Raw genomic sequence first — 22970 nt, 5'->3', positions numbered from 1 at the left:
AAAAAAAATTCAACACATACAAAGGAAACAACATAAGACTAAGTTGTGACTACTCAGCGGCCACCATGGAGGAGAGAAAGCAGTAGCATGACATATTTAAAACTCTGAGTGAGAAAAATTTCCAACCAAGAATACTTTATCCAGCAAAACTTTCCTTCAAATTTGAGGGAGAGCTTAAATTTTTCACAGACAAACAAATGCTGAGAGAGTTTGCCAATAAAAGACCTGCCCTACTTCAGATATTAAAGGGAGCCCTACTGACAGAGAAACAAAGAAAGGAGAAAGAGATAATAGAAAATTTTAACAGACATATATAGAACCTAACATCCCAAATCACCAGGACACTCAATTTTCTCTAGCGATCACGGATCTTTCTACAGAATGGACCATATGCTGGGACATAAAGCAAGCCTCAATAAATTTAAAAAAAAAAAAAAAAATTGAACATATTCAAAGCACAATCTCTGACCACAATGGAATACAAATAGAAGTCAATAATTTTTGAATTGTAACTCCACTATTTACTTCCTACATGATACAAAATACACAAACTCTAATGACAAATCAATGGTTTTGAACTAAATGTAAAATATGTAATTTTTGACAGGAACTATATAAAGGTGGGGGAATGGAGGAGTATAGGTACACAGTTTATGTGTCCTATTGAAATTAAGTTGGTATCAAAGAATAACAAGATTGTTATGGATTTAAAAGTTTAATTTTAAGCCCCACAGTAAACACAAAGAAATTATCAGAGAATATGACCATAGAGATGAAAAGTAGAGTATGGGTTAAGAGAAATGGGGGAAGGAGCAATGGGGAGTTAAGAAATGAGTGTAGGGTTGCTGTTTGAGGTGAAGAGAAATTTCTAGTAATGGATGGTGGGAAGGTGATAGCATTACAACATTCTAAATGTGATTAATCCCACTAATGGAAGGCTAGGGAGGGGGTGGAATGGGAAGATTTAGGCTGTATATATGTTTCCACAATTGAGGGGGAAAAAAAAAAAAGACAGTCTAAATAGATGACAATTGAATGCCAAGGATGACCCTGGATGGGATCTGAGGATGGAGGACAGGAGGCTCAAAGGGACACAGTTGAGACATAAGGAAAAGGAAATATAGAATGTAAGCTTTGTATCATTGCAGAATCTCTTGTACTTCTTAGCTGCGCTTAATGGGATTGCATAAAAGAATGTTCTTGTTCATGGGAATTGTATATGTGAATTATAGTGTTTGTTCAAGGATGTGTGCAGCTAGCTCTCATATGTTCAGAAGACAGAGCAATAGATGATGGATGATAGATAGGAAGAGAGGGAGGGAGGGAGGGAAGAAGGGAAGGAAATAGCGGTGTGGCAATATGTTAAAGTTAGTTGATCGGGGTATCGGGGGAGGGGGGTCAGGGAATGCTGGAGTTCTGTGTTTGTATTGTTTTTGCAACTGTTCCTATAACTTTGAATTTATGTCAAAATAAAATTCAAAAAAAAGAAAAAAGAAAACTATGAAACATTGCTAAAAGAAACCAAAGAAGACTTAAATAAATGGAAAGACACTCCAGGTTCATCAAAGGAAGGCTAAAAGTTGTTAAGATGCCAATTCTACCCAAACTGATCTACAGATTCAAGGCAATACCAATCAAAATTCCAACAACCTACTTTGCAGAATTGGAAAAGTTAGTTATCAAATTTAGTTGGAAGGGAAAAGGGCCTCAAAATAGCCATAAACAGCTAGAAAAGAAGAATGATTTGGGAGGACTCACACTTTCTGATTTTGAAGCTTATTATAAACCCACAGTGGTCAAAACAGCATGGTACTGGCATAAAGATAGACATATTGATCAATGGAATCGAACTGAGAGTTCAGAAACAGACCCTCAGATCTATGGCCAACTGATTTTTGACAAGGCTCCCAAAACCACTAAAATGGAGCAGAATAGTCTCTTCAATAAATGGTGTTGGGAGAACTGGGTATCTATATCCAAAGGAATGAAAGAGGTCCCCTACCTCACACCCTTTACAAAAATTAACTCGAAGTGGATCAAAGACCTAAATATAAGACCCAGTACCATAAAACTCCTAGAAGAAAATATGAGGAAACATCTTTAAGACCTAGTGATAGAAGGTAACTTCTTAGATCTAACACCCAAAGCAAAAGCAGTGAAAGAAAAAACAGATAAATGGGACCTCCTCAAGACTGAATACTTCTGTGCTTCAAAGGACTTTGTCAAAAGGGTGAAAAGGCAGCCAACCCAATGGGGGAAAATATTCAGTAATTACACATCAGATAAAGGTTTGCTATCCAGAATATATAAAGAAATCCTACAGCTCAACAATAAAAAGACAAACAACCCAATTATAAAATGGGCAAAAAAACATGAATAGACATTTCTCCAAAGCGGAAATACAAATGGCTAAAAAAGCATATGAAAAGATGCTTACCTTCATTAGCTAGCAGGGAAATGCAAACCAAAACCACAATGAGATATCATCCCACACCCATCAGAATGGCTGTTATTAAACAAACAGGAAACTACAAGTGTCTGAGAGGACGCGGTGAAATAGGAACACTTATTCACTGCAGTGGGAATGTAAAATGGTATAGCCGCTATGGAAGATGATTTGGTGGTTCCTCAGAAAACTATCGAGTTGTGCTACAACCTGGCAATTCCGCTACTCAGTATATACCCAGATGTGAAAGCAAGGGCACAAACAAACATTTGCACACCAATGTTAATAGCGGCATTATTCACAACTGCCAAAAGATGGAAACAATCCAAGTGTCCACCAACTGATGAAAGGCTAAACAAAATGTGGTATCTACATATGATGGAATATTACTCAGCAGTAAGAAAGAATGAAGTTCCAAAGCATGTGACAACATGGATGAACCTTGAGGATGTAATGCTGAGTAAAAAAAGTCAGACACAAAAGGACAGATATTGTATGATTTCACTAATATGAACTAATTACAATATGTAAAATCATAGTCATAAAACAAAACAGGTTTTTCAAGAGATAGAATGAGGCTAGGGAATGTGGAAGGGTTGCCTAATACACATAATTTTTAACAAGGTTGAACTTAAATGTTTGGAAATGGATGGAGGTAACAGTAGCTCATTATTGGGATTGTAAGTAACAGTGCTGAACTGTAAGTGAATATGGTTGAAAGGGGTTGTTAGAGTCATGTATTTCACCAGAAGAAAGGCTAGAGGTTAAAATACGCAGATTGTATAACACAGTGAACCTTGTGGTAGACAATGTTTATGATTAACACTGCAAATATAAATAAGTTCTTTCATGAACCAGTACAAATGACACTTGTACAAGGAGTTAATAATACAGTGTTATATGGGAAAAAAGTACCTATTGCAAACTACTGACTATATTTAACAGTAATATCTTAATATTCTTTCCTCAACAGTACAAATGTACCACACCAATACTAGGGGTCAACAACGGGGGGGATAAGAGGAATAGGGTGTTTTGCATTTTCTTTTTTTATGTCTATTTGTTATTTTTCTTTTTGGGGTAATGAAAATGTTCTAAAATTGACTGTAATGATGATTGCAAAACTAGGTAATGATACTGTGAGACACTGATCGTATACTTTGGATGGATTATATGGCATGTGAATATTTCTCAATAAAATTTGCAGTTTAAAAAAAAATTCAGTTCCAGTGTGGCTAGATCTTGAGTTTTTCAAAAGAAGCTAGAAATCCATATTTTTAAATCTTGGTAGCAAAATAAAATTAAAAACAAACCAAAGATCATGCTGGTCAAACAAAACATGTTTGTGGGGCAGATTGGCTAGTTTGAAACTTCTGCCTCCAGTGACCAGGGCATTATCCAACATTTGTTCGTCTTAGAAAAAACACACATGGCAGTGTCGAAACTTAAAAGGAGAGACAGTGAGAAGAGGGACAAGAGACTGTTGCAATAATTCAAGGCCAAAGGGGGTTTGAAAACGATTGAGAAGCTGGAATGTAGGTCAGCTGAATCTATGTGCCAGGGAGAAGAGGGGCCTAGGAAGATCCCCCAAGTTAATGGTGTGTGTGGCCAGGTGCACAGGAATATCCCTGACCAGAATAAAGAAACACAACAGGAAAGAAAGGGAAAGGAAGGCAGGTTTGGGGTGAAGGAGCATGATGATCTAACTTCTGGGCACACTGAGTTTGAGGGGCAGGTTACTGAAATATCACGTATGGTGCTTTGGAAGACAGGTTGAGGGAATATATATCAATAGAGAATAATCATAGCCCATAAAAGTTATGTATGAAGACAACATCAGCCCATATGCATGTGTGTGGCCATGTGAGAAGAGTGCAGAGGACAGAGCCCTTGGGAGCAGCTGGCGTTTAAGGGGTAGACGGAAGGGAGGGAGTCCACGAAGGAGCTGGTGAGTGAACAGCTAGGAAAATAGAAAAACAAAACAAACTGGAATCCACAGGGGGCAAAAGCTTCAAAAGCCCCTACTGGTATAGGGGAGTCACGGAGAACAAGGGCCTACTCAGTGTTAATCTTAGCTGATTCCATTTTGGTGAAGCGATAAAGTCAGGAATCAGGACTGCAGTGGGTTGAGGAGTGAAGGAGAGGCAAAACAGTGAACATGGCTATTTTTTCAGAGAAGCCTGGCTGCAGAGACAGAGAGACAGCTCAATGACTGGGGACACCAGGTGCAGAGTACATCTTGAAAGATGGGTGAGTCATACTAACGTGCTGAGTATATAGGTAAACGTTGACAATAACTCTGCTTGGCAAGCACCCATATTGGGTAAAAGTTGACAATAAAGGAAAAAGATGAGCTAACAGGTAGAGCTAGGAAAGAGATGGGGACCAAAGCGTAAGGTAGCAAGAGCTGGCCTGGGGGAGGAGGGGAGAAAGGGAGGAAGAGGAGCATCCAGATCACAGTCTTAGACAGGGTTGTTGTTTCTCACCAACTCCAAAATGAGAGGGGGGAAAGAAGGGTGCCCATGTGGCGAGTCTGCAAGTTGGGGTAGAAAGTGGAAGTTAGGAGAGTTCACACCTGGTAGTATGTCTCTGATGTGTAAAGAAGGAAGGGAGGTGGGAAGGGGGTTAGGGACTGATGGTGAGGGAGATGGCTTGAGAAAAACAACAATTTGGGTTTGCCATTCTGGGGAAACAGAAGGGACGGTGACTGAGAATCATAAAAGGGCTGTTCTGTAGCACAGGGCCTGGCTAGGACTAGAGACCAAGGCTCCCCAGTACAAATGCTGGCTGCCAGTTATGCCAACCAGGAACTCGGACAGAAAGGAAAGAGAAAGCAGGATCCTGACCTCAAGGAGCCCCCACACTGTACAATTTTCTAAATCAGGAGTGGGAATTAAGAAGGTAGAAAACTGGCTTAGTGCAGGGCCAATCCCCTCTGACAGAGACCGAAGCTGCAGATCACATCCTAGAGCTCCCACTACAGCCCTGAGCCACGAGGTTTGACGTGGTCCAGTCACTTACCTTCCAAAGGCCTCCACCATTGTACAGCGAGGCTGCAAAGACTTGGTCCTGATGTCATTGGTAATGTTCTTCCTCTCCTTAAAATACCGGCATGAGCCCTGGATGCCGTCCTTGTTCTCTAAGATCATGTGAATGGGGTAGACATCCTCCAGCGGGATTGGGTCCCTCCTGGACTCCAGGATTCCAGTTTCCAAATCAATTTCTTCATACCTAAGGGGAAAAGCACAAACATCAGCCCACAGCTCAGCTGCAGAAATCATACATGCTTGGTGCATTCTTTTGACAGCCCCCAGCAGAAATGAGAGCCAGGAGAGAGCAGATTGCTCAGTCTTCCTGCCTTACAAATGCAGATAGTCCTGACAAGCAGGGTTGTTGTCACTCTACCCCAGACAACACAGATCTTTTCCAGGATCCCCCAAGTCCACTCCAAGAGCTGGATGCTGGAACCTGAACTACCTTCCTGGCCCAAGTCACAGCCTCTTAGTTTCCCTTCCAATCTGGGGCCTAGTCTCCAAACCATGAAATTTGGATTTAGTGATTCTAGGCTTTCTTCTTTAGTTTTATCTCTCTAGTATGTTTATTCATCTTTATGGCTTCAATTATCACTTGCAAGTTAACAATTCTCACCTTTTGAATCCTCAGTACCTGGCTTTTCCCCCAAACACCAACTCTATGCCTTCACTTGTCTACCAAACACTTTGAATTCAGGAGCTCAAAACCCAAGATATGCATCATGTTGAGTAAAATAAGCAAGACACAAAAGGACAAATATTGTATGGCCTTACTAAGAGGAAATAATTAAAATAAGCAAACTCAAAGGGTCAGAATCTACAATATTACCAGGGGTTACCAGGGGCTGGGTTGGAGGCAGGCAATGGGGAGTTAATGCTTTAATTGTACAGAAATTCTATTTGGGTTGATTTTAAAGTTTTCGTAATAGATGGTGGGATGGTAGCACAACATTGTGAATATAATTAACAGCACTGAATTAAATATGTGAATATGGTTAAAAAGGGGAAATTTTAGGTTGTATATATGTTACTAGAATAAAAATTAAAAGAAAAAAACAGGACTGTATAACACAGTGAGCCCTATTGTAAATGATGGACTAGAGTTAACAGCACAATTATAAAAATGTTCTTTCACAAAGTATAAAAAATGTAACTCACTAAATATTTAATTACCAACTATATGGGGATGACTCATAGACAGGTAGCCCAGCCCCTCTCTCTGTCCTGCTTTTATTCCCATGAAACCATATGCTTACTCAACAGAATCTCCACTCGGATGACCGAAAGGAACCTCAAACTCAATGTGTTCCAAAGTAATTCCAGCACCTTCTCCATCACCCCCAAAGCTCAACCGCCATGCTGCTCTTTTCTTGTGTTCTCCATTTCATCGAAGGTGCCCAGATACCAGGAACCAGAGGGCATCATCTTCGATTCCTACTTTCCTTATATCCCACAACCAATCAATCACCAAATCCTCTGGACTTTTCTGCCTGCTATGCTTTATTTCCTCTTCTCTCCATTGCCCCATCCACTGTATTAAGCCAGATCTCCCTTCTATCCAGGATTGGATTATTATAAACCTTTCAACTTTACTCTATGCTCCTAGTCTGATCTCCTCTCCTAACATTTTTTATCATGCCACCCCCTTCAATGGTTTCCAATTTTTTTTTTTTTTTTGATAAAAGGACAAATCCCTTAAGAGTGATTTAAAGACCACCGAGTACCTCTCCAACCCAATTTGCTTAAGAGCAGAGTGGATTCTGGACCCAGACTATCTGGATTCAAATCCGGGTTCTGTCCTGGCTGGCTGATGACCTTGAGCAAGTCACTTAATCCCTCTGTGCCTCAATTTTTCTCTTTATGAAAATAGAGATAATAATAATACCCACAGCCTATATAATTGTGACAATTAAGTAACTTGCTATATGTAAGGGTCTTAAAACCATGCCTGGTTCATAGTATGTACAAATAAGTGTCAACTAGTATTCCTCTCTCCCTACCTCCAATTCTACACTTTGGCCAAATTTAACTTATTTCTCTTCCTTCAGGCTTCCACATATGCCATTCTCTACTCAGAATTCTCTCTGCCAAACGGCAAGCTAAATTCAAACTGTCTAGTCTCGGACATTATTCCCTCTGGGGAAACTCCGCTGACCCTCACAATATGGTTTAAGCTCTTGCACAGCCTCTGAAGACAGACTGCTTGGGTTTAAATCAACACCCAGTCACCTATTAGCTCCATATCCTTGGACAGGTTACTTAACCTCTTTTTGTGACTCAGTTTCCTCATCCATAAAATGGAGGCACATAACAGCATCTACCTCATAGAGTTATTGTGAGGATCAGTGGAACAGGATCTCAGAACACTACCTACCAGATAGTAAGCACTCAATAAATGTTAGCTATGATTACTATCACTCAGCTTGCAATTATGCAGATGTCTTAGTTGTCTTAGGCTTTCTAGTCTGGCACCTAGTGCATGCTCCATAAAGGCTCCTTGGGCTCAAATGTCTCCAGTACTGGTCGGAACTACGCTCAGGCTTCAATCCTATCCTATACTTTAGAGGAAATAACTTTGGAGCCTGAAAAATAACGCCTTCCCCAGTCCTCCCTACCACCACCCACAAGCACACTTACAGACATAATGGGACATCACCAGATGCCACACACACCCCCAACTCCATCAGACGCCAGGGCCCTGTCAAGCCTGAGGAACCCCACCTTACCACGGCGCCCTCCATCAGACTCGCCATCCTCTCTCGGTTCCTCTCCTTTACCCCGGCCCCCTCCCGTCAGAACCCGGTTCCCTCCCGGCCCCATCAGACCCCGGGCTCGGGGCTCATGCCCGCCCGCAGGGCCTGGCCGCTGACCGATCCTGGAGCTGGAGGTCGGGTCGCTCCCGTGGCTCCTCATAGAAGCCGATGCCCGGGTGTGTGGCAAGGACCCGCCATAGAAACTCCTGCGTGCAGGGCTCCAAAGGCAGCGGGAAGGGTGGCACTCGCGTCTCCAGACGGCTCCATAGCGCGGGCAGACAAAGGCCATCGAGACCTTCCAGAGCCACCTCGTCCAACAACGACTCCAGCGCGTCCATTGCTAATTCGGTTGGCAGCCCTTGGGGCGCCTGCGCACTACGCAGCCGAGGGCGCTGGTCCACCGCGTCTGCGCAAAATGATCGCCGGCCCAGGAGGCGGGCCCAACCCGGCATTCTGAGGAGGAGTTCCAGTGCGCCTGCGTGACGTCGCTCCCTTTGGGGGCGGGCTCAGTTAGTAGCGCTCCACCGCCATTGGTCTGGAATCCCGCAGTAACCAGGGGAACTGCAAACAGTGTAGAGGCCGCTTCCGGTTCGAGCACCCGGAACCGCCGCCTCTAAGGATGGACGGTGAGTGTCCGTGGGCCCTTCCAAGAGGTCGGGCAGTTATTTTTCCATTCCTCCTGTGCAGAATCCTAGGCCACAGACCTGTGGGCCACCACTTCCTGGCCCAAGGTGGTCTCCGATCTGAGGGGAAGGGAGGCTTGGTGGTCCGTGATGGGGTGAAGAGGCTTGGGGGAGTGGTCAGTGGTAGGACCACTGTGCCGAGCTGTGGTTGTATAGGAACCCGGTACTGGCCCGGGGCTTAGTGAAAGGCTTTAGGGTGGGGAAGAAGGAGTAGAGATCTGAGGAGGAACTTGTGTGTCCGCAGTATATCAGTGGTTACACTAAGGGGCCTGCCTGGGATGTGGAATGGTGGGATCTGGAAGTTGGTCAGCTGCTGGAAGGGAGTTGGTATGGAAGCGGGGAGGGGAAGACTAGGGAATACTGTCTTTCTGGGCTTTGTCGTTAGTAATAGCCTGAATTAACAGAGTACTCTTGGGTGCCAGGAACTCTGTTAGTGCTGTCATAACAGCCCTTTGAGGCCATTGTTATTATCCCCATTTTACTGATGAGGAAACAGAGGCCCAGAGAAGTTGAGTAAACTTGCCCCAAGTCATCAGCCAGCAAGTGGCAGTGCGAGTGAGGAACCCAGATACCCTGACTCTGGAACTGGATTTGAGATTTGGAAGAGATCTTAAGAGATCCTTGATTCCAGAGGTTGCAAATGCAAATCTCTGCAAGGGCAAGTTTAGTGGGTTCTGTTGGAGGCTGTGACTAACTGAAAAATCAGTTCCCATCTAAAAGGGAAATTGCTCTTAGCTCAAACCAATGGTCTTCATGAGAGCACTTCTCAACATACCAGGAAGGCCCATCTGCAGCCTGTGGGCCACCAGTTGGGGATCCCTTATTTAGAATCATATTTTGGGCAATTAAAAGGAGTCTAAAGATAACCTATGCCAATATCTCATTTTACAGATGGGGAGACTAAGGCCTAGAGAGACTTGCAGGGTCTTTGCTAGAATACAGATCATTTTTCTCTTTGCAACACTGTTTCCCACTTCTGGAGAATTGTTCCTCTGTGATAATCCAGTTATTGCAGTGCAGAAAAAACATTTTCTAATTGGACAGTCTGCCATATGCTTAAAAAAACATCTTTGCCCTTTGCACTTCAGAGGTACTATAAAATGCCATTTACCAGTTTGCCCTGAGGAAAGGTTAATGTAATGTTGTTACAGAACAATAGTTCTTAAACCTTTTTGGTCTCAGGACTCCTTTATGTTCTTACTTCAAAAGAGCTTTGTTTATGTGGGTTATATCTATGATATTTATCATATTAGAAATTTAAACTGAGAAAATCTTAACACTTTCATTTAAAAATCACAATAATAAACCCATTACACCCAAACATAAATTATATTTTAAGTGAAAGATACCTGTATTTTCCAAAACAAAAGAAATAAGTTAGTGAGAAGAGTAGCATGGTTTTTTCCTACAGATCTCTTCTATGACTGGTTTAAGAGAAGACAGCTAGATTCCCATATCTGCTTCTACAGCCCAACTGTTGTGTTATGTTATTTTGGCTAAAGTATATGAAGAAAATATGGCCTTATACAGATATGTAGTTGGGACAGAAGGAATATTTGAAATGCCTTTTTAGATAACTGGAGATATTCTTCTACACCAAAACTTAGCAAGTGATAGTTTCTTAATGGTTAATCACAATGTGGCATCTGAAACCATATCAATGAACTTTTATGTTCTGTTACATTAAAATCTATTGGTCTTTCTTGCCCTTTGATTGAATCTTTTAACCATGTATGATTTGTAACATTCAGCATTGGCCATTTGGAAAATGTTGGTTCACTGAGTTGTGCAGATCTTCTAAATGTTGACACATCATTATACAATATTAAAAAAAACCCAAGTGTTAATATCACCACCGATCTTATTTTTTAAGAAAGTGTTTAAGTAGCCAAAGCTATTAAACTAAAGGTGGTGGAAACAAGTTTTCCAAAATTTCAATTTTCACTTGAAAGCCTGAATCTTATTGACAACAAATACTGCCAGTTGTTTTTCCTTGAAGTGACAGTCTCACTTCATTCATTTTTGAGAAAATGTCTGCCAGATACCCAAGTCTGAATAACCACAGTTTATCTGTAAGTTGTTCATTCAAGTAAAAATGGTATTCCATTAAAAAAATGTGGCTAATTCAGCTGGTAACTCAAACAATCACATAAGTTTTTTTCTAGAGGCAACCATCATACTTTGATTTATAGCAGAAGTGCTTTATGCATACTTTCCATTTCATCACACAAAGTATTAAAAAGATGTGTACTCATGGATAGAGATTTAATGAAATTAATTTTTGCTGTTTCATAGGGACATTAAGTGAAAGCAGTTTTCTGTTTGTACTACAAGTATGTGGCCATAAAGAATATACTGATAAATAGTAATGCCCCTGCCTTAATTCATGCTACAAGCAGTTTTATCTGCCATTGCTTTTGTGTCATCAGTGCAAATGTCAACACAGTGAAAAGGCAAATAACATCTTGGAATTGTTATAAAAATACTTTAGTCCTCATAGATCCTGATAGGATCCTGGGTACCTCCCCACTTCCCCAGAATTCATGTAACACATTTTGAGAAATGTTACTAGAAGCCATTTTCAAAAAGCCTGTTTTGTCCCTTCTAACTATTAATACCTCATCACTCCAAGGAACATTACTATGGCTCAGTGGAAGAATTGGTTATAATGAGGAATAATTGATTCTCTTTAAGAAAGTATTTACCCTAAGATTGGATTTAACATTCAAAGAATCCCGTTTTCCATTCCAGTTTTTAAAACTTTACAAGCAATTTTATAGGCACGTATCTATTGGATGAAGTGAATAGATATGATGAATTGTGATTCTAGCCAATCAGATAAACCAAGCTTAGCCTTATTAGAATGATATTTACTTCCTAAACTCACAAAAGTCTAAATATCTAGTATTGTGGTTTGGTTTATTATGCATGCCCAAATCACCATAGCTTTTCACAGCATTTTTCCTGGCCCATTGGTTTCAACTTTGGGCAGGTCCTGTCTGGCTCTGTAATGCAGCATAGTGTAATGCTCATAGGTTCAGAGACTCATATAGCCTGGGGTTTGAATCTCAGCTGTTTGCATGGAACTCTTTGAGCCTCAGTTTTCCTGTCAGCAGAATGGAGACAATAATGAACTCCGCCCTGGTTTGTGCATTTGGTGAGACAAGACATGAAAGCACTTAACATCAATTGTGGTGTATAAAACACACTCTTATGTGGTAGCTCCTATACGCTATCATTATCTGCAACAGGGCAGACTTCTTCCACACTGCCAGCAGAAGAGGGAGGGGGGATATGATGAACTCTCTAAGTAATAATATCCTGTGCAATTAGTTAAGTCTTTGTTTAAGAGAAAATCCGATGTTTGACATTTTTTATTTACACAAAGGTAAATTGGCAATCTGTGAGTCTTCTGTCTATGAAAATGTTCGCCTTTCGTATTAAAGTCAGATTTCCCCTAGTGCTTTCAAAATATGAGGTGGTTTAGAGGGAAAAAAATTTCTACTCAGTTTTCTAGGAATATAATAATTAGACAAAAGTTCAGCACATCAGTGTAATTAGAAAGGATTTCAAAGCTGTTCATTTGCTTTTGCTCCCTGCCCAGAGCGAACATTCAACATTTCCCGTTTATACTGTTCATTTGCTGAGCAAACTTTCTCAAAGAATTAATAACACGAAATTTAGCCTCGCTTGTCCAAATAATCCCAAACTGCAAAACGGATGACGGTTGAATTAGTTAAGATTTTGCTGAAAGTATACTGTCAGCGTGTCTTGTCCATTCTGTTCTTGCATGGTGTTTACCTGGGCTTCTGGTGGTTTGTCTATTTCTCTTAATGCTTAAGATAAACCAAGCAAAAAATATATATAATAATAACAATAATAATTACAATAAAATAAAATGAAACAAAGCAGGCATTCAGCAGGCAAAATAAATACGTGTGCCATATGGGCTCCGTGTCCATTCTGTTATCCTTTTTTCTTGGCACCCATCCTTCTGTCCAACTCACTTCTCTCCATCTTCAGCATTCATTCCACGTGTCACTTTAGATTCCAGGAAATTGACACGCTGTACTTCGCTTATTCTTCCTTATGGCATTCATTCATTGATTTGACAATATTTCGGGTGCCTTCTGTGCACTGGAATCTGGAGATACCAGGATGAGTAAGACTGAATCCAGGTGAAGAATACGTATGGGAGTTCCTTACAGTAGTCTCTCAACTTTTCTGGAAGGTTGACTTTGTTTTTCAAAATATGAGTTAAAAGTTTTAAAATCTTGATTAATAGAGAGGTAGCAGATTTGGAAATGACTTCTCCATATCAGAGGGAGCATCCTCTGGTCTGGATGCTGCCCACAAGTGTGACTATTTGACCCATAATGTTTTGTTTTTCAATTTCTGGGGTTAATTGCCAACATGGAAAACTCGGGAGAGTTCTCATATATGTCTGATTATGGTATTCTCTTGATAATATCAAGTAAAGTCTGCCAATACCAAATCAGAATTCTGCATGGCAACAATTACCTTGTGGCTGGAGCTGTGTGGCGACTGCCCACCCTTAGAAGGGGGTGCATTTTCCAACTGGCCAAGCCCCTACCTGGCTGACTTTCCTCAGTGCACATGTTGCCTGCCTTGGCCCCATAGGCATTCAAAGTTACAATCCTGCTCTGGTATTAACTTAGAAAATTGTGAAAATTCCTACAGACTCTATTGTGCATCAGAATGTGCCAAATCTGTTCTTTCAGTTTTCACCTGAAAAGGGGGATATATTATCTTCCCTTTTAGAGTTCATAGTCTGGTGAGAAAGCCAGTTGTCTAAATAGATAACTATAATCCAACACAGGAGTCTCTAGAAGATAACATTTGTACAGTTCTTCACTTTTCCTGAAGGACTCTGGCCCCCTGCCTGCTTTTGTAAATAAAGTTTTATGGAACACAGCCAAGCCCATTTGTATCCGTATCGTGATGGCTGCTTTCAAAATACAGCGACTGAGACCATACGGCCCGCACAGTTCAACCCATCAACCAGCTGGCCCTTTATGGGAAAAGTTTGCCGACCCTTGCCATGGTGAATCTCATTTCACTCTTGAGGCGGCCCAGTATAACACTATAATTGTGCCCATTTTATGGCTCACAGCAAGTAGCTAGCAGAGCCAGGAGTCAACAGAATTGAGCATCCATAGTAAGTCATCAAAAGCCTGTGTCAACCTTACCCCTACCAGTGTGTGGCCGGGTTCTCACACCTGGGGAGAGGGTCTGTGGCAAAGCCTGCCCATTGGGCTGGGGAAGAAATAAACACTGTTTGAAAGGCACCGCTTCAACTACCTTCTCAACTCTCTTGGGGTCTGACCCTGTGGCTGCTCCTCTGTCCCCAGGTAGGAGAGGGCTTAGAGCTAGAAGCTGTTTGCAGAGCACTTTGTATAAGATGAAGCAATTGTCAGTTGTCCTCAATAGCATTGGCCTGCCTACTGAGGTCCCAGGGGATTTTTGAATACCCTGACCTTGTAGGCTTCACAATTGCCCTATAGGCATATCGCCTTTACTTGGAGAATTTCCCTGGGGAAGCATCCCCCCCCACACACACATTGGCTCTTCTGCTGATCTTCATCCTCATCTTTACATGCTCACCCACCCACACTCTTGCCCAGAGGTTTTCTACTGGGCTGATCTGGGTCCATAGATGAGTTTTCTTAAATTTAAAAATAGAGATTTAACATAAAACCCTGGGCTGCTCAGTCTCTCCTGATAAACAGGGTGCTTTGGCCCCACCAGGGCCCACCCCCTTGACCCTGTACACATGCCAACAACAGTTTGGTCCCTTCTGGCTGGTGGCTTCAGTCACCGAGCACCCACTTCTTGCTTCAATGCCACTGGCTGGGCCTGGTGGCACCTGAGATTTCAACGCCTACCCAAGCCATCTCGGAACATGGGCCATCTCTCGGGCACACCTCCCTGCCTTTGCCCTGGCTGTGCTCCCTGCCAGCTCTGCCCTTCTCTCATGTCACCTCCCACTGTAGATTGCAGCAGCTGGTGCCACCTGCAGAATGAGCTCCCCCTGCCTGGCAGGATCCCACAGTTTTTTATGCATCATATTGCATCAGAGTTAAAGCTCCATGCCTTTCTCCCTCTCTGAGGGCAGAAACCCACTCTTCTTCCTTTGTGTGCTCAACACCTGGCACAAGGACTGGCACAGTGAAAGGCCCATGACTGTTTGTTGGGTTGACATTGTAACCAGGAAAGAGATTAACTGACTTTTCCCCTGGTACATTGCTGGCCAGTCTCCAGAAAGCAGACAGAGAAAAGGCCCTTGTAGCCACAGCCAAGCCTCTAGGCCCAGTTCAGAGGCCTTTGCTGGTTTAGTGGAGAGGTGTGGTTCCTCCAGACATTGTCCTTTGGAGGAGGTCAGCCCACTTGGAGTAATATTCCAAGTCCTAGTTACCTTTACTAAACCCTGCAGCCTCTGTTTTTATTCTTTTCTCCCTGTTTTAGTTTCCTAGGCTACTCAAGCAAACACCATAAACAATGGGAATTTATTCGCTCAGGTTTTGAACCTAGGACATCCAAATCAAGGCATCATCAAGGTGATGTTTTCTCCCTGAAGACTGTAGCATTCTGAGGCTGGCTACAGGTGATCCTTGGTCCTTAGCTTGTCATATGCAAAGGCACGTGGCTGCATCTCCTGGTCTCTGTCTTCTCTTCTGGGTTCCACTGATGTTCAGCTTCTGGCTGTTCCCTCTGTGGCTTTCTCTCTCTCTGAATTTCATTCTAGTCTTAAAGACCCCAGTAATAGGACTAAGACCATAGACCCATCCTGATTGAGGTGGGCCATGCCTTAATTGAAATAACCTCATCAAAAGGTCCTACTTACAATAGGTTCACACCCACAGGAATGGTTTAAATTTAAGAACATGTTTTTCTGGAGTACATACAGCTCCAAACCACCACACACACCCCTACTTTTCACTCATTATTCCCATCTTCCTTCCATTTCCTTTCCAAAGAAGTCACTGTCACTGCCACCTCGCGCCTCAACTTGGAGCCTGCTTCTCCCTTGACCACCCAGAGCTGATGGACTCTCTGGGGATAACCCCGTCCTAACGTGTCCTTTGCTGGTTGGAAAGGCCTGCGGGATGCAGCACCCGACAGGGAGGGGAGGTGCCACCCATGTCATGTCAGCAGTCACAGAACCCCCGCAGCAGCCATGCATTTCTAAACTCGAAGCGAACTTGTGCTACATAATGTGTGCGTGCAAGTGTGAGTGTGTGTTTCTGTTTTCTCTCCAAAGAGTCTTAAACCATTTAAATGTGTATGAACCCACCTAAAATCATAGAAAGTTAGAGCTGGGGAGGGTGGGGTGGTGACTTGACCAGTCTAGTCCAAGGTCCCATTTGAGTCCCCAAGATATCTGAGGACCTTGAGGATCCAGTGCAGGGGGCACAAAGTTAGAAACATGCAGGGGCCAGGCAGGCAACGTAAATGACCCAGTGGGCAGGGTTTATTTCATGATGCTGCTTCATGTTGGGTTCTTACACCTGAGTATACTTTGCACATTTGACACCCAGGAATAGTCTTCATTTTCATAAAGAAATCTGTTGTCTACTAATTTCTTGAAGCATGTAGCCTCCTCCATCTCTCCAGCATGTATAAAATGGGGATAATGATTATATTATAATTATAACAATTATATTGTTTAGTGTTGAATGAGTTATTCAAGGCACTGTCCTCCCATCAGGACCTGGCACACACTAACTGCATGTGTAAGCATTTGTGCTATGATGATTCCCATGATGATGATCTCACTTTTGACAGAGACGTGAACTTTCACTTTCATCTTTACTGTAAGAGAAACCACTCAGGCATGACGATAAATGGCAACTGGGACTTAGCCTTAGTGGCAGGGAGACACTGGGAGAGGTGGGGTGGGAAGCCAGTGGGCACTGTGCCATCTGTCCAGGTCGCTGCCCTTCAGCACCCGATGACCATTGCCAGGCAAGAACGCAAGCACTGTGTTGCCAGATCTTTCTGTTTTTCAAGAGAATCCAGAAATCAGGATCTTTAAATGTCAAATTGCCGAAACTTTTAAAGGTTATCTGAAAAAACGATTCTGTTTAAACCTTAGGGAGACCAGACAAACATCTGGGCTGGCTTCAGCCAGTGGGCGCCTTTGGATCTGGTTTGAACGCTGTCATCTGTCAGATGCAGAGCCTAAGGCCACGGGGGAGTTCAGTGCCCGCTGATTGCACAGCCCGCGAGTGGGAGAACAAGAAGGCCCCGGTCTGTTGTCAGACCAGCAAAGCCTCCCTCCTAAAGAGCCAATACGGTGGAAAATTCTGCCTCTTTCCTCCTTTGAGAGGGAGATTTCATTTTAAGGCCGCAGAAGGGAACCATGAAAATCAGAGCAAAGGGTTAAACTTTCCTTTTTTCCCTCTTTTTTGTGTTGTTGCTAATGATCCTGAGCCTTCCTAATTCTGGAGAGGAGCAGAAGAGTTGAGCTTGTAGCATCTGACTAAGGGGTTTCAAATTCTGCCTCCCCCTCTTAGTAGCCCTGTAACTTTGGGGATAGCTATACCTCAGTGCCAAGATCCTTAAATTGTAAAATGGAGATAATAATAGGAACTTCCTGTAGGGCTGCTGTGAGGATCAAATTAATTCATCCACCTGAAGTCCTTAGAATGGTACCTGGCACTTAGTAGGCTCTGGTAAAAGACAGCCATCAAGAGGAGGACAGGACACATCTTTTTTTTTTTTAGGGTACTGGGGGAATCTCCTACACCATTTCCTGTGTTTCCCAAAGCAATCTGGCAGATCATTTTGGGGGGGAGGGGAGGCAAATACTCAAAAGGCCCTTCCGTTTGTATACATACTCACAAACACACATATTTTCATAATGGATTGTCCACACTTGTATTCAATGGGGAGGATGGGGCCGGGTTGGGGCATGAAGTAGGAATGGGTTATGGAACTTCATATGGTGGGTACAGAGGTAGAGCAAAGCCCATTCCAGCCTGGGAAGCATGCTGTCACGTAAGCCACTGATGAGATTACAGAAATGTGGCATTTACTTATCTTCACTATTTCAAATGGGAAAAAAAATCAATATTTTCCAATTATTTCCATTGGGTTATTAAACTTACTTTGTCATATTTCATTTCACCCTCCCAGAAATAGCAGGGGGAAAGGGTCAGGAAGGCACATTGCAAGAGGGGACGCAGTCTTTACCGCAGTTCATAATCGTACCTCTGGTCTCTTCCGACATTGTCCATTCAGAAATTTGGTCATTTACTCATTCCTCGATTCCATTTGTGTCAACAGTGTCTACTCCATTCCAGCCACTGTTCTAGATGTGCGAAATTCAGTGGTGGAAAAGCAGAGATTCAGCCGGGGAGATGGACCACAAACACATCACTAAGAGAAAGCTCAGTTAAGCTCTGAGGAGGATTCAAGGAGGGAGGGATGGGGGCCGGTCCCCTTTGAGGAGGAAGGGCTCTTTCAGTTGAGATCCGATGGATCAGAAGGAGCCAGCATGGAGGAGACTAAGGGGAAGAGTGCTCCAGAAAGAGGGATCAGCGAGGGCAAAGGCCCTGAAGCAAGAAGGAATTGAGCATCCAAGAAGCAGAAGACAGGCTGGTGGGGCTGCAGGGGCATGAGCGTGAGGAAGGCGAGAAGGAGAAGAAGTGAGGCCTGGGAGTCAGCGAGGGAAAGGATTTGGGGCTCTCCTCTACATGCAGAGGGAAAAGTTGGAGGGTCAAGAAGGCAGGTGATATGGCCGTATTTAGAGATGACCACTGTGGGAAAAGCCAGGCTACAGTGGAGAGAAGCAGACATACCCGTAGGTAATAAAGACATCCAGCAAGAGATGTTGGGGGCTTGGGAGAGGGATGATAGAGGGCATGGATGGATTCAGGATATATTTGAGAGGCAGAATTCAACAGAACTTGCTGAGATCCTTGAATAACCATTTCTGGGAAAAGGAACTACTAACTGCTACGTACCTATATGTGCTGGGAACTGTTAAGTGTTTTCATGTACCATCTTAACCCTGACAATAAACTTAAATGGAATGGGGATGATTAGGATTCCCAAACAGGTGACAAGTAGCTGAGCCAGACAGGCTGACCCAGAGCCTACTCTCTTAGCCAGTGCCCAGCGTGGTCCCCAGGCGCTCATCTAATTATGAAGCCGGCCAAAGAACGTATAGCTAAATGCTTCTAAACCAAGCAAATGCACGAAACAATGTGTGGTTATAAATAACCATTTCTAGCTGCCAGCTCCTGTTTGGGTTTGGAAAGGAAAAGGGGATCTTAGCATGACTTGTTTATCTCAGGTAATTTGGCAGTAAGCCGGGCCCTGGGAATTCGAGTTACACAGAAAATGCAAAGGAAAAGTGACAGGGATATTGTTTCAGACTTTCAGAAGATGGAATGTGAGTTAAAGGCCCAGAACCAACCTGGAGGCACATGTGGAGAACCTGAACGAGAGGACGCATCACAGAGCCGGCATTTACCTGACTTCCCAACCGTCATGCTCTTTGTCTAATATTGATTTCGGTTAAGTTGATGGGATTTCCTTAAAAAGCAAGAGATCCATGGCATTGAAAAATAAAGGGAGGAGCAGGTTGTCCAGCCTTCTGCCTCGTTACCCTTAGGCTGGAAACTAGAGGCCTGTTTGTTGGGCCTGTACAGAGTTTTAAATTTAAAAAAATTACTTGCTGACCTTAAAAAATTAGGTTTCTCACAAACGTGGACTTGAAACTTCCCTGGAAAAATTGAATGTGATCAAACTGGGCCCACATTCCTGCACAGAAACCACCAGAAGTGGAACAGTGGACAAGGCCAGTGCTCTCCTGGCTGCCCTCGGCCCCACGTGCCACCTTCCTTTGCCACAGTATCGTTCTGGCTCCAGCACACACGGGTTTGTGCAGACCGCGAAGGTGGAAGCCAGAATCAAGGTTGGAATGGGGTGGGGGTAATGACAGTGCAGCTGGGGGCGCTCCCTGTTCTGGGACTGGAAGACAAGTGGCAGGCAGGTGGGCAGGCAGCAGGTGCGGTGAACATCCCGAACGCCGGGTGTGCAGCCAGACCGACTGGTTTCTAACCCAAGCTCTTCCCCGTCCTTGCTCGGTGACCTTGGGCAAGCCACTGGGCTTCTCTGAGCCACGGGGCTTTGCTTTGTCTTTACATATGACTGGAAATTCCAAGAGCTCTCCCCCTGGGAAGAGCCTGATAGGGGTGGGTGCTCTCGAAAGCATGGGTGGAATCCGACCCCAGGCAGAACCACACCATTTCCAGACAGCCCATCCAGGCAGCTCACAGTTTCACTTTCTCATCTTTTTTTCTTTTTTCATCTTGTCTGGCCATTTCATAAAAACTTTGCCCTCAAATAAATGAGCAGGTCACCAATAGCCTTGTTTCAATTTCCAGAAACCATATTCTGTCATCGTTTCATTCTTATCTTTCACCCATTACAGATTGATCTCTTAAAAGGAGGCAGTTTGTCTTCCAAAAATATCGTGTCCTCTTTCTGTCAAGTGTCGGGGTCCCGAGATTCACACTCCTCCATCTCCCTCTGACAGACTGGCCCCTCCTGGCCTCAGATGGGAAGGGCGGCAGCATTTTTTTTAAATTTGAGTCAGCCTTTTGGACATTTAATCTTTTAAGTTCAATTTAGTTTTTTTTGAAAAAGAAATAGAACCAAATAATTGTTCAAAAATAAAAATGATATAAAAAGTACACATTGAGAAATCTCTCTGAGGCATGTGTCCTCCCAGTGATTCTTTATACAGATAGAACCAGTATGTGTATATATTCTGATTTTCCCTCCTTCTTTGAGAAAGGGTTGCATACTACATACATTTTCTGCCCCTTGATTTTTTTTCCCACTTAAGCTATGGCCATATTATAAGGATATATAAAGAGCAGTATGTAAGAAGCTTGTTCATCCTTTTTCCCCAGCTTTGTGGTATCCTACTTCATTGTCTGGATTCTCCAAGTTTATCCAACCAGCCCCCATGTTATGGACTTTGGATTATTTAGAATATTTGCTATCACAAATTGTGATACAATGAATACCTTGTGCATGCATTTGTTTCCTGTTTGTAGAGGTGCCTCTCCACAGTAGATTTCCTGGTAGTGGTATTGTTAGCACAAAGGAAATACGCATTTGTACTTCAGAGATGTGATGAAAATGCCCTCCAAAGGGGCTGCACTATTTTGCACTCCTCCCAGCAATGCTCAAAAGGGACTGTTTGCCAGGTCTTGCCAGCTGTGTATTATCAAACCTCTGAATTTTTGCCAATCACGTAGGTAAGAAAAAATGGCATCTCTGCGGGTGCTTGCCGTTGAAATGAAATTACATAGAGATATAAAGTGAAAGAAAAGTGAGGCCTCACAGTTGGAACACAGAAGAAATAATTTCTCCCTCATTTCAGTAGCCTAATGAAAGCATCATCACCCTACTGGGGAGAAACAAGTTCTTTGTTCAGAACTCCTTGGTGACAGGAGGGCCCTGCACAGGCCCTCTTGCAAGGTTTCCCTGAGTCACCTTTATTCTCCAAAGCCCAACTCTTCCTGCCAAGATTGAGCATTTTACCTGAGTGGACAGGAGTGAATGTCTCCTGCCAAGCCTGCCTCTCCACATTTGGCATTTTATGCTTCTCACCCTATTCTAGATCATCTTCATAAGCCATCTAACTAGGAGGGAGTCCATCTTCTTTGGCCGGTGGGGAATCGTTTTCTTCTAATCCCCTTATTAATTGCCCTGGGAGTCCAAAGTACATTCAAAAGATGGGTCACAGACAGAGTTCCTTAAATCAAACTCCCTCCCCAGCACATTCTGGTGTTCCTGTACTGGTCTTCAATGACCTGGGTGGGGGCAGTGTAGCCCAGTGCTTAGTGGCACCTGCTTTGGAGCCATACTGCCTGGATTCAAATCAGAGCTCCTCTACTCCCAGGCTGTGTGTTGTTGGGCAAGTTTTCTAACCTTTTTGGGTCAGAGTGTCCTTATCTGACAAGTGGGAAAATAATAGTACCTATTCCATAGTGGGCAGCCGTGAGGAGTAAATGAATTGATTCGTGTAAAGTACTTAACCTGGAGCCTTGCATGGTGATGGTGATGATGATGATGATGGTGATGGAGATGATGTTGGTAGAGATGATGGCAATTAGGAGCACACCAAGCTTTACTGCTTACAAGCCACATTTTTGTGATTCTGAGCAAGATGCTCACTTAGCCTGTTTGTTTCCCATTTTTCTGTCTGTTTGTACCAACGGGAAGAGTGATATCCATCTAAAGCAAGAATTGGCAGACCACAGCCTATGGGCCACATCTGGTCCATTGCCTGTTTTGTAAATAAAATTTTATTGAAACACAGCCATGCCCATTTGCTTACATACTGTCTTTAGCTACTTTTTCACTTGACAATGGCAGAGTTGAATAGTTGCACCTTATGATATCGTGGCCCGCTAAGTCAAAAATATGTACTATCCAGCCCTTTATAGATGGTTTGCTGAGCCCTGGTCCAAAGGACTGGTTGTGATGCTGCAGGAGATGAAACCTGTGTGTAGGATCTGGTGCAGAGAAGGTATGCAGCAGAGAGGCACTGCATCATCCAAGCATTTAACTGTCATAAATTCAGTGCCTGGCTCCTGCTCCATCCCAAGGGTTAAAATAGAGTAATTACAGTATGAATAGTTTGATTAGAAACACCATAAAATTGTATTTGGCCTATGTATTTTTTATCGTGTATTATACATTTCCATACGCGCCAAGTGATACATGCATGTTAGGCTACAACAATGGATATATAAAGCTGTGTCCTGTAGTCTACTTTATGGGTTGTTTAAGGCCTCCTTGCATAGGTAATTCAGACTCTGATTTTCCCTTGCCTGATGACTTTAGAAACCAACATCCAAGGAAGATGCGACTCCCCTCTAAATGGTAGCAGTGAATATTATTAGCTGCATCTAGAGCAAAGTAAAACTGAAATGTCAGAATCTTTACACCATTGAAAATAAATTCTAAGCGCAGATAAAACCTCTCTGGAATCGTAAGTGGGGGAATA

At 43.2% G+C, this 22970-nt stretch overlaps 2 protein-coding genes across 2 annotated transcripts in view; one reads left to right on the top strand and one right to left on the bottom strand.

Annotated features, from left to right (window-relative positions):
• The window catches only part of GTF3C1 (general transcription factor IIIC subunit 1), a 94976-nt gene extending 86361 nt beyond the window's left edge, over positions 1-8615 (bottom strand). The window contains exons 1-2 of the mRNA XM_037813954.1: positions 8349-8615; positions 5468-5677 (exon numbers count right to left, since the gene is read on the bottom strand). Of these exons, the coding sequence (XP_037669882.1) occupies positions 5468-5677; positions 8349-8569 (431 nt within the window). The 5' untranslated portion in view covers positions 8570-8615. The remainder of the gene's footprint in view (positions 1-5467; positions 5678-8348) is intronic.
• Positions 8616-8808: 193 nt separating this feature from the next.
• Positions 8809-22970, top strand: part of LOC119517380 (katanin interacting protein) — a 185456-nt gene continuing 171294 nt past the window's right edge. The window contains 1 exon segment of the mRNA XM_037813957.1: positions 8809-8857. Within this exon segment, the coding sequence (XP_037669885.1) occupies positions 8851-8857 (7 nt within the window). The 5' untranslated portion in view covers positions 8809-8850.

The sequence above is a fragment of the Choloepus didactylus genome, chromosome 21 (assembly GCF_015220235.1).
Source record: "Choloepus didactylus isolate mChoDid1 chromosome 21, mChoDid1.pri, whole genome shotgun sequence".
Lineage (NCBI taxonomy): Eukaryota > Metazoa > Chordata > Mammalia > Pilosa > Megalonychidae > Choloepus > Choloepus didactylus.
The sequence above is the reverse complement of the archived record's forward strand: the minus strand, read 5'-3'. Positions and strand labels throughout refer to the sequence as shown.